The 17410-nt window shown below is 37.6% G+C and overlaps 1 protein-coding gene across 2 annotated transcripts; it reads left to right on the top strand.

Annotated features, from left to right (window-relative positions):
• The first annotated feature begins 806 nt into the window (after window positions 1-806).
• pdha1a (pyruvate dehydrogenase E1 subunit alpha 1a) lies at window positions 807-16870 on the top strand. 2 transcript variants are annotated; one of them, XM_067439101.1, is made up of 12 exons: window positions 815-964; window positions 3005-3025; window positions 5355-5423; window positions 7597-7770; window positions 7950-8076; window positions 8307-8398; window positions 8856-8948; window positions 9946-10101; window positions 10211-10282; window positions 10519-10586; window positions 15328-15436; window positions 15611-16870. In XM_067439101.1, exons 1-12 carry the CDS (start codon window positions 908-910, stop codon window positions 15773-15775), a joined length of 1203 nt encoding a protein of 400 aa, XP_067295202.1. In that variant the 5' UTR covers window positions 815-907; the 3' UTR covers window positions 15776-16870. The 2 variants fall into 2 exon arrangements, with proteins under 2 accessions (XP_067295203.1, XP_067295202.1); XM_067439102.1 differs by lacking the exon at window positions 3005-3025 and having other exon boundaries at window positions 807-964.
• The last annotated feature ends 540 nt before the right edge of the window (window positions 16871-17410 follow it).

The following is a 17410-nucleotide window of genomic DNA, read 5'->3' on the forward strand; positions in this document are numbered from 1 at the left end:
TTAAATGATAAAATGCCTCATGTTTGGAATAAGGTTATGAAATGGCGAAAAAGTGTATGTTCAAAATAAGGGGAATTAATTGGTTCTCTATTCTTCTTTGCAGATGTACATATTTAAAATTGACCCGCTAGTCAAATCATAGTTCATGTTTATTGTTTAACTTAATATTTCAAACGAACAAACAACACACATTTTTTTTATGGACTTTCCATGAACATATGATTTTAATTGATTTTTGTGTGATTCTATCCCTAAAATCACAGAAAACATATATAATGAATCTGAACCATACAAACACACATAAACAGGCCGTATGCCTATATCTGACAGTGTATTCAGGACAATTTTTTATTTTTATTTTTATTTTTTATTTGTACCAATTATTTTTTATTTCGTGTCTTGGTCAAAAACAGGCTTATAGCTGCAGACTAAATTGTTGTTTTAGCGATAGTATTGATGAATGTTCTCTGCTAGGAGAGAATGATCTATCTTCTCTGATGATGATGATGCTATCAATAAATGTTTAATTTTGAGATTTCATTATTTCTGTTAACAAATAGGCTAGTGGGCCTTGCATGTAGATCACTTTCCGAAATTTGATGCCTTGGCTAGAAAATAAACGTATTGAACAAATATATTTTAGGGTATGAAGTGACTGCAGAATACTACATTTGAGATTATAGAATGCACGCTGAATGAAGCCCGGGAACAAGAATGAGAAACGCGAGTATCTTTTTTTCTTCTAAAAAGAAAAACATTTTATACTGCGTGTTCTGGCCACTAGGGGGCAGTATTTTCAACTGAACGTGCAGCGAATCTGCAGCGGTGTAAACCTCGTTTGCTGGTTGGGCTGGTTTCTGAGGAGGACTGAAGGAGATCATTTTCTGGTTAGCTGTGAGTTAATATTATGCGAAAGATGCTAACCATTATTTCTAACGTTCTGAGGGGCAGCGCCAGCAGGAACGTAAGTATTTTATCTCTTGAATCATAATTGTCGCTATGATTAGTAAAGGCAAATGCACGGCTGTTTTGACTGCTAACGAAACGCAGTCATACCATGTTGACCTTGCAGGGTACACAAGGCCCGGCTGACACCCTACTAGAGACACATTGCTGATAAATGCGCATGTTGGTGCTGTTTATTTAGCGTAAATCACTATAGCATTTATTTTTATTACAGATGTAAATATAGTCAGATATCACAATTCTTGTTCATAGTGATTGAGCTTGGCTAACTGGCTAACGTTAGCTGCTCAAGGATGGTAACGTCTAAACTGGTTAGGCAACAAGCTGTCATTCTACAAACTTGTAATAAAAAAAACTATACCAAATGAGATTTAGAATGTAGCTATATGCCGTTCATAAAAATGTTTAAGTGGTAACTTAGTCTATTGCTATATTTCTGTCAGGTATATAAATGGTAACCTCAATGAGAGTTCAGACAGTCTTTCATAATTTTCATTGAGCAGTGGCAGAAGTCCAGTCGGATGATGTTCTGTTTTACGCAACATTTAATGGAGCGAAACGCTATAATCCATAATAATAATTTAATGTCAGTTAGGTCAATGACTGGCGTTTAGTTAAGGCCAGAGTGTTATAACTTATTATACATAAAATATATGAATAATTAAGACTCTGGTGTACACCAAGAGGGCATATTTTTCCTAACTATATTAAAACAGTGTCACCAATTTAGTTCAGATACTTCAGATACAGATTATACACCTCTATGCTCTATTGCCATAGTAGAGTTTGATATGTAGGTGGTGTTTCACGGTTTGTAATTTTTTTCTTCCTTCCTGCATTTTCAAAGCTGTTTTAACTAATGAAAAATATTACAAATGAGCCACACATTTGTACTTTGACATGATAAACCCTATTTAATCCTATAACTACATTGTCACAAAAATGTAATAAAACATCAGAGGAATTCACAGCAGGGGTCTTTTTTTTTTTCTTCTTTTTTTGTGTGTGTGCCTTAACCCCTTATTCATTTCTCTCTCAGAATGATGAGAGTCCATTCCTGTAACTGTGACCTTAAAGGGTTAGTTCACCCCAAAATAATATTGATGTCATTAAAGTTTAATATTTTATATTTAGTCTGAGAGTGTATTCCAAGTGTATGCACACTTTACTGTCCACGTCCAGAAAGGTAATAAAAACATCATCAAAGTAGTCCATATGTGACATCAGTTGGTTGATTAGAATCTCTTGAAGCATGGAAAATACATTTTGGTCCAAAAATAACAAAAACTACGACTTTATTCAGCATTGTCTTCTCTTCCCTGTTTGTTTTCAGTCCTCAAATAAAGATTCAAACGGTTATGAATCAGCGCATTGATTCATAATTTAGATTGCTTGTCAAACTGCTGAAATCCTGACTTAGGCGATCAGAATCATGAATCGATTCACTGATCCATAACCGTTTGATTCTTTATTTGAGGATTGAAAACAAACAGGAAAGAAAACTACGATCTAAATCTTTGATGATGTTTTTATTCCTTTCTGGACATGGACAGTATAGTGTGCCTACATTTAAATACGCTCTCGGAATAAATATAAAATATCTTAAACTGTGTTCCGAAGATAAACGGAGGTCTTACGGGTGTGGAACAACATTAGGGTCATTAATGATATATGCATTTTATTTTGGGGGGGAACTAACCCTTTAAGTCTAAGAATAAACAATTTGTTGATACAATGAAATGAATGCCATTGTTTTGTTGGCACAATAAAATGAATGAAATGTTGCAGAACAAGTCAGGCATCTTCCTTTTCCTTATAATAATGTACCTCTCATCTTCTGTCTCTTTCTCTCTCAATCAACATCTTCATGCTAATTCTTCTCTCTCTCTCTCTCTCTCTCTCTCTCTCTCTCTCTCTCTCTCTCTCTCTCTCTCTCTCTCTCTCTCTCTCTCTCTCTCTCTCTCTCTCTCTCTTTCTCTTTCTCTTTCTCTTTCTCAATCTCAATATATCCTTACTGTTCCATGGGCTGCCTTTAAAGGGAGCCGAACTGGTATCAGAGGTAAGAGAGTAGTTTTAAAAATGGGCTTAATGACATGACGTCCATCTGCTCTTTTGTCCATACCCTTTTCTATTCTTGGTGTAAGCATTGTGATCGTTATCTAGTTTTCTTTTGCCTGAAAATATTCCATCACAAAGTTTAATTTTATTTTTCTTTAGATTTTCTTTTCTTCCTCACTTACGATTTTTAGACCACCTTCTCTTCCTCACTGAGTTTCCAATCACTTGTTTGGTTCTTGCGTATTAAACACACTTTTTTAATGTTTTATCTTTTATTTTAAATGTTTGTTTTTTTGTTGCTATATGCTTTTTACTTATTGCTCATATAGTGTGGCTGTTTTAGTTTGCCGTGTTGTGGGCTTTGAGGAATATTCTGCTCCACTTACCGTTGCGAGTTTCTTACAGCTTACATCCTACCTTTAACACACACACACACACACACACACACACACACACACACACACACACACACACACACACACACACACACACACACACACACACACACACACACACACACACAAGAGTTGAATTGTGGCTTTCTGTTATTTATCCATGAGACCATTGTGTAAAGTGACCGATAGTTCCAACAGTTGAAGTAGTGTACATGACCGTTGACAACTTGACAACAGCTTTGTCAGTGATATTTTATATTGTAAGTTAATTCTGAGTAAGTAGGCTCAATTCATATCAGTGTACATATAATTTATCAAGATTAAATAGTATATGCAGGTATCAGAATTATATTGATTAATGGGCATTATGGGCACCTCATTTTCTTGATATTGGTATCAACATTGGTCTTTGTGCCCATTTTGAATGCTATCTGAACAGTAGCCATAAACAGTTGTTTATTGCCTGTGAGTAGGTTAGTGTAGTTTAGAATGGTAAATGGTCTGCATTTATATAGCGCTTTCAACAGACCCTTGGCCACCACCTGACCCTCTGGAGTGACCTGTGCCCTTCTTTTTACAGTCCTCTACTCTCCGGGCCGTTCTGCAGCTCCTGGCGGTCCAGGGCGAATATGCTAATTTGACCGCTCCACATGACCATGATCCTGACCCCCCTTCACTCTTAAAAGATCCACAAGCCCCCAGGCCTTCAGTTTCTCCCCCGTTAACACAGATACATCTAAACACTTCTGTAGAATACAGAGAATCAGAAAGAGAAAAACCTGTTATTCCAGTTATAGATGTTCCTCCATCACCTGCTCTAATTACAGCTAAGTTGCCTATTAACTCAGTCCCCCATCCAGCACAGTTAACTCCTTCAGTAGCTAACAGCAGTTCCATCATAACCAGCACAGATTCCCTCACGTCCAATTGTCCCCCACCAGCCGAGAGCCTCCAGGGCCCTGATAATTCCTTCCCAAAGATCACCCACAGCCTGGCTGATGAGACTGCCTTACCAGAGCCACAGCTTGCTGTGAGTACTGGCAGCCCCTATATTAAAATGTATATATCGTTTTTATCATATAACACAGCTTAACCCTCCTTATGGAGTGTTGCATGCCCCTTCCCTTTACACAGAGCACTTACATACCTCAGAGGTTTCTTCAAACTCTCTTTGATCACTGAACAGAGGTTTCTTCTACAAACTTTATTTGTTCTTTGTCCTGTCCCTGTACCTTTAAACATTAAACATTAACATTACATTTTTTTATTTCTGCTAGTTGCCAAGGAAAAAGGAAGAACAACTGTATCACAATTAGTAAAAAACACAAAAACCACAATACAATTACAAACATGTTATGATTTTTTTAAATTAAAATGCAAAATATAAAAATAAAAGCTAATTCAATTTATTAATAAAAACTATTATAGTATCTCAGTGATACTATAATAACACTTGTGTTCTGCATGTTGGTCCCGCATCTAATTGTGGCTGAATTCCTCTTGATGTGTCAGTTTATTACATCACAACCTGTAATCAATGAGATGTGCACCGTTAGTGCAGATGATGCGATGCATCTAGGCCTAGTGTTTATTGGAAGTAGATTGCAGGTCTGTTGACAAAATTACACTGGTGATTAAGGTCAGATTATAATGGATATATTGCATTGTGTCTGGGTTTGTTTCCTGTTTCAGACAGAGTGCTATTGAACAGGGTTGTTAACATTTCAGTTCCTCTCAGATGTGTGTGTTTGTTTGTGTGTTTCCAACGAACTTTTGTTACCATATTCTGACACACACACACACACACACACACACACACACACACACACACACACACACACACACACACACACACACACACAGACATTTATATATTAATTAATTATTATTTAATTTGTTGTATTTATTATTTTAAATGTTTTTTATGTTTCATAGGGTGCAAGAGTGGTGGTATCTGCCAGGACCTATGCTGACTTTACGTCTCAGGCCAGCTTTGATATTAAGGTGAGTTTTATCAGATATTTACATTTTAGTGCAAATACAAATCGTCATCTATGTACAACCTGTCTCCAGAAAAGTTGTGACATTATGTAAAATGCAATAATATCAAGAATCTGGGATTTGTTAATTCTGTTTAACCTTTATTTAACTGACAAAAGTATAAAGAAAACATTTCCAATGTTTTCAATGATGATAATAATATTTGTACTTTGATTTTTTAATGGCTGTAATACACTCCAAACATGTTGGCATGCTAGAGAGGCATGTTTACAACTTACAAGTCACATCACCTTTCATTTTAATTACATTTTTTAAAATGCATATTTTAATTGTGCAGTTTTGCGAATATAATGTTTGCCCATTCTCAACTGACAGCTTCTCAACAGTCCATGGTTGTTTTTTTCTGATTTTCCTTTTCATGATGTGCCATACATTTTCAGTAGGACAGATCTGGCAGCAGGCATTCAGTCAAGCACATCCACTCTATCGTGTAGAGTGTCTAAGAAGCCTCTCTTTTGTAGCACCTGCAGAATGAGGCCTGGCATTGTCTTTCTTCCCAGGAAAAATGTCATATTTATGTCATTAAAGATTAGTTCACTTTAAAATGAAAAGTACCCCATGACTTACTCACCCTCAAGCCATCCTAGGTGTATATGACTATGACTATAAAAATTATATTAATAAATATCATGATGCTTTATAGGGGCAGTGACGGTCCATTGAGTTTGAAACTCAAAAAAGTGCATCCATCCTTCAGAACTGTAATCCACACGGCTCAGGGGGTTAATAAAGGCCTTCTGAAGCACATTGATCAAGTTTTGTAAGAAAAATATCCATATTTAAAGCGCATATTTAAAATCCATATTTTTCCACCATACTGTCTTCTGTATTCACTTTACAGAAAAGGCATAACGTATGACGTTGGAACTGCAAGACAGAGGTGTTACACTTTCTTTGTAAGTTGAATAAAGAAGGCAGTCTGGTGGAATCTAGATATTTTACTTTATAAAGTTTTAAATTTGGATATTTTTCTTACAAAACTCTTATTGATTTGCTACAGAAGGCCTTTATTAATCTCCCAGAGCCGTATGGATCACTTTTATAATGGATGGATACACTTTTTTGAGCTTCAAACTTGTGAGCCTAGTTGACTGCCATTAGAAAGCGTGGCTTTCTAACTATATACGATTATGTTCACCAGAAAGAAGAAAGTCATATACGCATAGGATGGCTTGAGGATGAGTAAATCATGGGGTGATTTTCATTTTAAAGTGATCTAATCCTTTAAATGTCTTTACAATTCCAATTTGGTACCGGAATGGTACCATGCAAGTGAAAGTCTGGATGGTCCCTTTTGTGTTTAGGACTGAGAACTCATTGTCCATTTTTCCCCAAAACAAGCTGAAACATGGCCACATCAGACCACAGCACACATTTCCACTGTGTTTTAGATCATCTGAGATGAGCTCGGACCCAGAGAACTCGCCAGTTGCTTTGCATAGAACTGATGTATAGATTTCTCCTTGTGTAACAGTTTAAAGTTGCATTTCTTGAAGCAGCGGCAGTCTGTGTTAATTAGATTTTTACCGAAGTACTTCCGAGCCTATGTGGCTATATTTAACACAGTAGCATGATGGTTTGTCATGCAGTGCCATCTGAGGGTTCAAATGTCACACACATTTAACAGACGTTTTCCTGCCTTGCCAGCCTGAGATCTCTCTAGATCCCCTTGATCTTTTTGCAAGATGATATTTGCAATATTTTAATGCATACAAGATGGTAAAAGACCAAAATTCTTTGCAGTCTTGCATTGAGAAATATTATTTTTGAATTGTTTGAAATAAAATTTGGCAAAACGTGGCGAGCCGTGACTCATCTCTGATAGCAAAAATGTGGATGGCCTTTTTTATATTCAAACACGTTATTGTGGGCTGTTTCAAAACTATTTATCTTGGATATTCTTTAATTTTTTCACTTTCATCTTGCTAATGTCCATGTGGAGTGTGTTGCAGCCATTTATCAGTTAAAAAATGTTTCAAATATCAAGCAACACAACTGTTTTCAACATTGATGATAATAAGAAATGGATGAAACTTATAAACGGTACTGTACTGTACTGTGCATTTAACTGTATCATAATTCATTTAAAAGCATTAAAATATACTTGTTTTGTTAGAAATGTGACTTGCACAAGCTGGAGGAGGGCCCACCACTGCAGGCTCTGCTTACAAGAGAGGAGGGGCTTCAGTACTACCGCACAATGCAGACGATGAGACGCATGGAGCTCAAAGCTGATCAGCTCTACAAGCAGAAGATCATCAGGGGCTTCTGTCACCTTTATGATGGCCAGGTGACACATATGTTGCAAACACACAGACAGACACCATCTCTGTTAGCAGAAGACTAGTGCAAAATGGTCACGCTAAATATGTGTTTTTATTTACATAGTTGGAAATGTATAATTATAATTGGTTCAAGTGTTGGTAATAAAGACAGACACTCTTACAAGTGCATTGTGTTCTTTAACAGGAAGCATGTGCAGTGGGTATTGAGGCAGGTATTAATCTATCAGATCATCTGATCACAGCCTACCGTGCCCACGGGTACACTCTCACTAGAGGCGGCACCGTTCGTGAGATCATGGCTGAACTCACTGGTGAGAACAACAAAATAGATTCATGTAGTTTAATATTTCAGAGACTTCTAAATTATTTTTTTCAGAGGCATTTTTATTTTATTCCCCATAATTTTTTTCCCTTTATTTTTGATCTCTTTTCTATGTATCCTTTATTTACTTTCCTTTTTATTTCCTTCTATATTTGTTTGTTTGTTTGTATATCTATTTATTTATTCTATCCCTTTTCTGTGTGTCTGTTTCTCCATCAGGTCGTCGAGGAGGTATTGCCAAAGGAAAGGGAGGGTCTATGCACATGTACACAAAACATTTTTATGGAGGAAATGGAATTGTAGGAGCTCAGGTATGTGAAATTAATTAATTTGAGTCCTTTATGAAAAGTGCTGATGTGAAGAGTTTACTAAATCAGCACTGATATCAGTGTTATTTTAATATCATTGAGAGATAGAATCCATTGGCTATTAAACATATTTATTGGGCTGTAGTACTTCAACCTCTTTAAGCAATTTTTTTTCTGTTGATACTTTTGAAAAGAAGAAGAAAATAAGATTTATTTGTTGTAAATCCAAATTTAGTTGTAAGGTTTTTAGAAAAAATGTATCTTATAAATTTATTTTCAAATAAATAACCTAGCTTTAACCATGAACATAGCTGACATGGCTTTAAAAAAAGTTTAATTGGCATACTATTATATTTATTATTAATATTTTTAAGGACATCAAGTTAAATGTCCTTTTGTTTGAGTTTTAATTAACTATAATGTGACTATAACCCTGATTTATATTTCATGTGTATCCCAGGTGCCTCTTGGGGCAGGTGTAGCGTTGGCCTGCAAATACCAGGGCAAAAATGAGCTGTGTGTCTGTCTCTATGGTGATGGTGCTGCAAATCAGGTACGTCACTTCCGTGCTGGTCCAAACATGTGCTTGTCCATTGGACAAGTAAATTGGTCATTCGCTTGTCAGAGTAAAAAAATTAGCTTGTCCAGAAAAAAAGTTTTATTTTTTGTGTTGTAAATATGATTTATTCTGAAGCAGTATTCTCACCAGTTTTCAATTAGCTTTGGCAGATTTAAATCTGCATATTTGTGATATTTTTACCTTTTATAAACCCAACCCCCCCCCCCCCCCCTTATAATACATTAAATTATAACCACTCAAATTAAATAATTTACACTAAAAAAATTACAACTTCATTAAATAATGTTATGAGAGATTGTATTTTTGAATAAACAAATAAGAAATGTTGGAAAGAATGTTTAAACGTGAAAATAAACCACCAGTAGGTGGCAGCAGGTAAGCCTTAATGAGTGAGTCATTGAGTCGATTCATTCAACAGCTGATTAATTCAAGACTGATATGAGTGATTCAACTTTGTTGCTAGGAATCTTTGTTTGGAACTATTTTCGCTGCTGAAATAGAACAAAAACAGTTGTTTTTTTCATCAGTATTGCACCTAAAATGTAAGTGACTTTTTGGTAGGGGTGACCCCGAATAGTCGAAGATTTATTTTCAAACCAAAGTTGGGTTCTCCAGCCGACAAAGTTTAAAATACCTTCAGGCTAGCGCACTTCCCATAATGTTTATGCATTAGGTCAGTAGGCAGTTGACGCATTTGACCACGTGAGCATTTACACTACGAAAGCAATCCCATCTAATGTGTGTATTCAACTACCACTGGAATTGGTCAGTTGTAGACAAGCTCAAAACGTTTTAGACCCTGTTTACACTTGTTAGTTTTGTCCACTTTTGATCCAGTCGACCAAAACGCATCTTAATACTAGGTGTAAACAGGGCCATAACCTTCTGAACAACTTGTGCATTATAATGGGTCCATGGCTGTGGTTGTACGGCAAGGTTTCATACTTTTGCACTTTTTTTGTTTCTGCAGGGTCAGATCTTTGAGACATATAATATGGCATCTCTGTGGAAGCTGCCCTGCATTTTCATTTGCGAGAATAACAAATACGGCATGGGTACTTCTGTGGAGAGAGCGTCTGCTAGCACTGACTACTATAAGAGAGGCGATTTCATCCCTGGTTTGAGGGTATGATGCAGGAATGACACAGTCATGCTTTTACTTTTGTCACGAGGCATATAGTACACTGGATTTACTCTCCATGTCTGAATGGCTTACCTGTTCTCTGGCTTTGCAGGTGGATGGCATGGATGTCCTTTGTGTGAGGGAAGCCACCAAATTTGCTGCTGAACACTGCAGATCTGGAAAGGTGAGCTCTGATTAGAATGATGTGAAATGGTAAGGATGGACCTGAAAAAGCTCTGTTAGGAAGTATGATTTCTTTATAATTTAATGCACATTATATGGATAATTCCACAGTGACATCTTTATGATACATTTCCACTGGTTATGAAATATTTGTATCTGGACCAGAAAGCAGATAAATATTCTCATGGGATATTCACAGTTATGTTAAAATAAAATGCCTGAAATTTATAATCATAGGGTCCAATTCTGATGGAGCTGCAGACCTATCGTTACCATGGACACAGTATGAGTGACCCAGGAGTCAGGTAATATCATCTTACCAATAGCACCAATGACCAAATAAACACGAATCAACAAACCAACCAACAAACAAGAATCTGCACAGTGCCACTGCTTCTAGAGATGTATTAAAACAGAAACAATTTTTCGACACAAAGGTCATACAATTAATAAAATACAACATAAAAAAATTGGGTTGGATGGGGAGCAAGGTGTGAGTCTTAAAATGTTTTGTTCATTCAGCAGATTAAAGTAATTACTACAATACATATCTGTATGAACCAAGCGTGCCACACGAGTCCTGAAAACTGAAGTGGACACGTCTCGATCACCCCCAGGTGACTGGAAGCAGTGTAGGTCATAAAGCCTGCTCCATGAAATGTAAAGGGACATAGACAAACTGAACAATCAAATTACACTTCAAATACATTTTATCCAAAGATCATTTTAGGCTGTTTTTGTTTTTTATCACGCTGACGTTAGTTCAAGTGTTCATTCTTTTAAATAAGTTTTGTTTTAGTTTGTTATTTGATGCTATAAAAACAGGGCCGTGGCGTTGTGATTGACAGCTTCTCTAAACGCAAGTCGTCATTAACAGACATTTTTCGTGACCTTCGAGAGGAGATTGGAGCTTTGACTTTAATTTCTAGATTTCTATAACTGTTTATTTCACAAAAAGTTGTTGATTAGACGGGAGTGTAGATGGGACCTTCAGTGTTTCCCACAGATTCGAAAGAAAAATAGAAAGAAACATATTTTAAGTGGTCGTTAATTGACCATAATTATTGCACACATTTTTTTAGTAACAAAAGGTCTACTCAAAATATTCAACAAATATTACTAAACTAAAATACAGTTTATTTAATAACATTTATTTAATTGAAAAATTGTTAAAGGGTCATGAAACCCCAAAACACTTTTTTTGAGATGTAAACAGATATGTATAGGCTGCACATCATTGAAAACACTAAGGGTACTCATTAATGGTATGCATATGTGAAAATAATTATTTTTGCATTTTTCAGAGCGATTTCTGTCTTCCGGTTTGAAAAGTTTAGTCGGAGCAACGTCACAAATGCTGACGTCGGCACGGCCTTTTCGGCCCAAGTATGGGCTGCTGGGCACATGCTGACGTCGACCGCTCCGAGCGATTCTCGATATATATTCATGACATAAAGCTCATTCAGTCCAATCCCTGCGCTGTAGTATGCATACAAGATAATTTAGTTAATATGCATGAGACAGTCACTTCTGTCAGGCTCGTCTTACATCATTATTGTAGAGATATGGTGGGGAAGTTTTGGAAGCAGCGTGCGGAAAAGTCACGGAGGAAAGCTAGGCGTTGTGCTGATACGAAGTAACGTAAAGGGCGCCGAGCGAGCTGTAACCGGCGCCGTCTGTGGAAGCCTTTGCTACAAAGGCTCGGTAAAGTAAAATTCACCTGAGGAATCGCACGCCGAACCTGCAAGCGTTGACTATCTATGTCAGGAGTGCAAAATAACCAATCTGTAATCTGTAGGCCAATGAACAAAAGCCACGTCCTCTCCGTTTTATTTGTCGTCACAGCCATGCACTAAACCGCATGTGTTCGGGCTCTTAGTGAAACCGTGTGCTGCATATTTGGACAAATATAGATTTAGCTGCCGAGTGATAGACAGCGCGGATCGTCACGGCAATGCGCGGTCGAGACTAGCCTCAAACCTCTTCGCTTTTACCCCGATCTAGAATTACACATCTCTTATCACATCGCATGTTGGGTGGTTCACGTTCTCTTATCACGTCGGCGCGTTGTTCATCTTGCCAAACAGCGTGCATATTTGGACAAATATAGTTTTATCACGTTTGCAAAATATTTCGTCATGCAGAATAACATTTATTTTCATTTCTCACTGAATTATGCTGGTTTGAACTTTGAAGAGCTGAATGATTTGCGATCTCTGCTGCACGCCACTCATAGCTCTCTCATTCGCTGTACTCATCCCTCATTTAATCTCTCTGTGGTAAACAATGCCAACGTGAACCAAGAACATGTCTCAGAACCGCTCAGCACCTACTGACAGACACTCCCCTATTTATGCAAACATTCCCTCTTTCCACACAATACCATCCCACCTTTTCACAGTCGACCACTCCCCTTTTAACAAGCTTTTTCAAATCGAAGGTGTGAAAAAACACCGCTGCAGCAGGGGGGTTTCATGACCCTTTAAGGTGTACGGTTACATTTGGCTTTGATAGTAAGCATATTTCAGGGCTAAATACAAGAAGAGCATAACATTACAATGTTGCATCTCCATTCTCTATTTTAAAATGACACTGTAAATACGGTTGATGTAATAAACAGTGCACACTATGCTGTACTGTTTACCAAAAATTGCTGCAAATACCTGTATAGTGAGGCTGTTGGTCGCTTGATCACGTGACCGTGCGCTGACGCGAGATGAACACATGTTGCAGCTCCGTTATTCAACGGCTCTGATTTTAACTGTTATGCCACACTAAGGGTGCGTTCACACTTGTAGTTCGGTTCGTTTGGTTCGTTTGGTCCGGACCAAAAAACAAAAACAAACATAATAGTCCTGGTCCGCTTAGCGTTCACACGGGCATTTTTAACAGCGAACCTAAAGTTACCGAACCAAAGGCATAGGGAGACGCTCACAACCTGATTGGTCGTCTTATATGACGTAGGAGCTCATTTACCGAACATGCAAAACAATGCTGTGTGCGGATTACACGCGCGGGCATTTTATGCGTGCACATATGGCATTATTTTTAACCAGAGAACTCATGATGAGCTCATGAAATGTTCACAACATTCAAAACAACGCTGTGTGCTGGATTAAACGCGATCATTTTATGCGTGTAACACATATGGCATTATTTTTTACCAGAGAACTCATGAAGAGCTCATGAAATGTTCAAAACAACGCTGTGTGCTGGATTAAACGCGATCATTTTATGCGTGTAACACATTTGGCATTATTTCTTACCAGAGAACTCATGAAGAGCTCATGAAATGTTCAAAACAACGCTGTGTGCTGGATTAAACGTGATCATTTTATGCGTGTACATGTGGCATTATTTTTACCCGCTGAGAACTCATGAAGAGCTCATAAAATGTTAAAAACATTCAAAACAGCAGCCGTATTTCCTTGTATGCAGAACAGATACGGCCGTTCTGTCGTCTGCACCTGCTAATAATGGGCAACACAGGAACTTTGATGAGAAGAGCCAGGTATGCTTTTTGTGTGTTTTTTCTAGCATTTTCGAAACATGCTCGTCTGACCAAATATTGATTAGGCACTTCCTCGTTGCTCCACGTTTGCCCTCTAATGTTAAAGTTACTCATTTTGGATACACCGATCTTTCCGCGTCGTCAAATCAGCTGCATTATGCGTGGCATCTTGTGACATTATACGTCCGGTTTTTGGTCCGTTTACATGTCTTTGGTCCGTGTTGCGTTCATATATCAATCGAACCGCACCAGAGTTCGTTTGGAAGCGGACCGAGACCCATCTTTTTAGCGGTCTCGGTCCGCTTGTTTGGTGCGCACCAGGGTTCGGATGGCAGCGTTCACATATGTTCAAATGAACCGCACTAACCGAGCAATCGCACCAGGGTTCGTTTTAATCGAACCAAACATGACAAGTGTGAACGCACCCTAAGTGTGTAAAAAAGGAGTGAGTCAGTGAGTCAGTGAGTCAGTGAGTCAGTGAGTCAGTGAGTCAGTGAGTCAGTGAGTCAGTGAGTCAGTGAGTCAGTGAGTCAGTGAGTCAGTGAGTCAGTGAGTCAGTGAGTCAGTGAGTCAGTGAGTGAGAGACAAAAAAACGCACTTATTTGAGGCACAACCCTTCTCTAGTTAAGTATCTACCTAGAGACCCCTTTAGCTCTAGGTAAGTGTCTATTACACAATCCAATCAGAATCATTACACTGGACCTAACTGTTATTAGTGTGTGTGTATATATATATATATATATATATATATATATATATATATATATATATATATATATATATATGTATATCACACACACACAAGTTCAGATTGGCGCTCATGTTGTGTGTTTGCTCACTTGATAACAGCAACGTCTTATGGACGTGAAGACAAGGAGGTTACTGTGGTGCGTAAACCGAGTTACCCCTCCCACTTCTGCTAGTTTTACTGAGATGTCTTATCCCGTGCGAATTGGCCATTAATATTACAGTCGTCCTGAGGTAAAATTACTTTACCACTTCCCCATGTCAAACTAATCCCGTCCGAATAGGGCTTTTGAGTGAGTCTTTAAGCCGTTCATTCAACTGCATGTTCAAAAATGCTGATTCTTTTAAAGGGAGATGTAATGAAACAGCTGTTGAAATCATTTTTACTTGGAGCGCCCATTTAGAAAACTCAGCTGGTCAGCAATGCGTGAAGGACAGACGCAGGTAATTGCACGCTGTTCTTTCAGTGCGGGTTTGTGAGCTCTGAAAATGTGCACGTGTAAGTTCGGTTATAGAACGCGGTTGTCACGCTCATTAAAAACAAAACACTGTATGAACGCAACCTTCCTTATACAACAGCGCTGCAATATTAACCATTAGCATCTGCTCTAGAATTTTTTTTTGTGTGAAACATGAAAAGGAATTAGGGATGGCATCAATGCATTCCAGGGAATCAACATAATTAATCATGACAACATGTTGTTCCAGCCCTAACTGTATGTATCTGATGCTTTCTATTAGTGCTCATATGTGACAACCTTTGGTCTCCTTATCACCTGTCTCCGTAGTTACCGAACACGTGAGGAGATCCAGGAGGTGCGCAGTAAGAGCGACCCCATCTCACTGCTGAAGGATCGCATGCTGAGCAACAACATGGCCAGTGTGGAGGAGCTTAAGGTGAGACTGCTCGAGCTTACCAGAGACACACTGAAGCAGGATACACTCTTTGAGATTGCAAAACAGTTGCACTTTAGTATGAATTCGCTTAAGAATTTGAAAATGAAGAATTGTTTATTCCTAAGCATGGGCGTTTCTGCAGTTTCACTAACCTACTTTCACAACCTTTCGCAGGAGATTGATGTTGAGGTAAGGAAGGAGATTGAAGATGGCGCTCAGTTTGCCACGACAGACCCCGAGCCTCCACTGGACGATCTTTGCAACCACATCTTCTACAACAACCCTCCTTTGGAAGTGCGTGGCACCAACCCCTGGACCAAACTCAAGTCCGTCAGCTAAATCGCCTACTTTATCATCCCGAGTCCCCTCCTCTTCCTACCAGTTGACCCTCTCTTGATGAAGCGCACAGCAAATTATCGTCACATCCAGTGTGGCGAAAGGTTTCATAGACAGTTGTTGGGGAACTCAGCCAAATCTCTCAGCCACATTGAGACAAGTTGCCTCATTTTACATTTTATCGTTGCCTTGTTTCCTTGTCGTCTCCTGACCTTCACTATAAATTTTCAGTTCTAAACAAAAATGCAATATTTTTTCATCTCACATAACATCTCAGAAATAGCATGTAATATGTGCTGGTACTTTCCAAATGTCTCCAGTGTAACTATCACTTATAGCACACAATGTCACAGTGTCCACACAATGATGGAACATTTACTTAGTGTCCATGCAACACCTCCCATCATTGCCCTGTGTGGTCATTATAGACATGTACGTGCACACAAACACACTATATATATATATATCAGTAGAATGTGTTTTGGTCTGAGGTGTCAGTGAAATGAAACAATCTTGCAGTCCTAAAATATTTAAAGGGAAAATGTATTAACATTGATAAAATGTAAAGCTGTTAGAAGGCCATACTACAAAAATGTCTGTATTGTTTATAGGGTGAAAAATGGGATGTTTCCTTTCTGTCATCCCTTAACACTTTCATTTATAGGCTTAATGTGTTAACCAATTTTAATAAGATTTAAAGTAAAAAACACTTAAATGTGGCTTTTGAATGGAAAATGGTTAATAGATTTTTACCTTTCCTTTCAATCTCTTATTTAAAACAGGGTTATTGTTGTCATATTTATTATTAAAATATGCTTTTGTTACAGACAACGTTACTGGGGATATAACTTCAAATTTATGGATTCCAGTTTAAAAATAATTGTTTAAATAGAATGGTAATTTAAAATCACCCAAAATCAGGAAAGTAATGGTTGTTCAAATACATGTTAGGATGCTGTTGAGATATTGAAGGGGGCATCAGGGTTACAGGTTAAACCATTAGGATGTGTTGACCAGGATGAGGAGTCAAAAACATCAGGCAATGTATCCAATGTGGTTTGTAGATCATAAAACTACAAATAAATATTTGAAATACTATTTTTGTGCAATTTAGATGGCTTTTTGTTGTTTTATCACAGTGTTACATGAAAACGGACACAGACCATAACCCTACAAAGCCTAATTTATTGTATATAAATACATGAATGTCTAATTTCTAAATGATCAACATTGTCAAACATTGCCAAAAAAACCTATTGCACAAAATCCACCAGCCTTCTGTTCTCTGATTGATGGTTTATACATTTTGTTTAGTAAGTAAAAGGCCTTTTAGTATCATTCTAAAAATATTTTTGCCATATAATCTTTATACATTTTTTCATTTACGTTAACATAAGAATACATTTACTATTGATCATAAAGTACTGTTAGTAATATTTCAAGATGAATATTTACTTGATTTTTCTTGAATTTTGCTTTTTTTTTTTTGTAGGAAAATCGTGTTAAAATATAGGCTATGTATCAAATTGTATACATCAGGCTTTTGAGGAAGGTTTATTTGTCTCGCACTCATTAATATATTGCAGTGCATTATGATTTCCCACCCATAATTAAAACAAGACTTTTGCTCATAAAACT

The sequence above is a fragment of the Pseudorasbora parva genome, chromosome 3 (genome assembly GCF_024679245.1).
Source record: "Pseudorasbora parva isolate DD20220531a chromosome 3, ASM2467924v1, whole genome shotgun sequence".
NCBI classification, from domain to species: domain Eukaryota; kingdom Metazoa; phylum Chordata; class Actinopteri; order Cypriniformes; family Gobionidae; genus Pseudorasbora; species Pseudorasbora parva.

Excerpts from the sequence above, each read along its gene's own strand:
- pdha1a (XM_067439101.1), top strand. The coding sequence starts at position 908 with ATGCGAAAGATGCTAACCATTATTTCTAACGTTCTGAGGGGCAGCGCC. Across the intron at positions 5,424-7,596 it reads AGGCCAGCTTTGATATTAAG|AAATGTGACTTGCACAAGCT; the intron begins GTGAGTTTTATC and ends TTGTTTTGTTAG. Across the intron at positions 10,587-15,327 it reads ATGAGTGACCCAGGAGTCAG|TTACCGAACACGTGAGGAGA; the intron begins GTAATATCATCT and ends CTGTCTCCGTAG.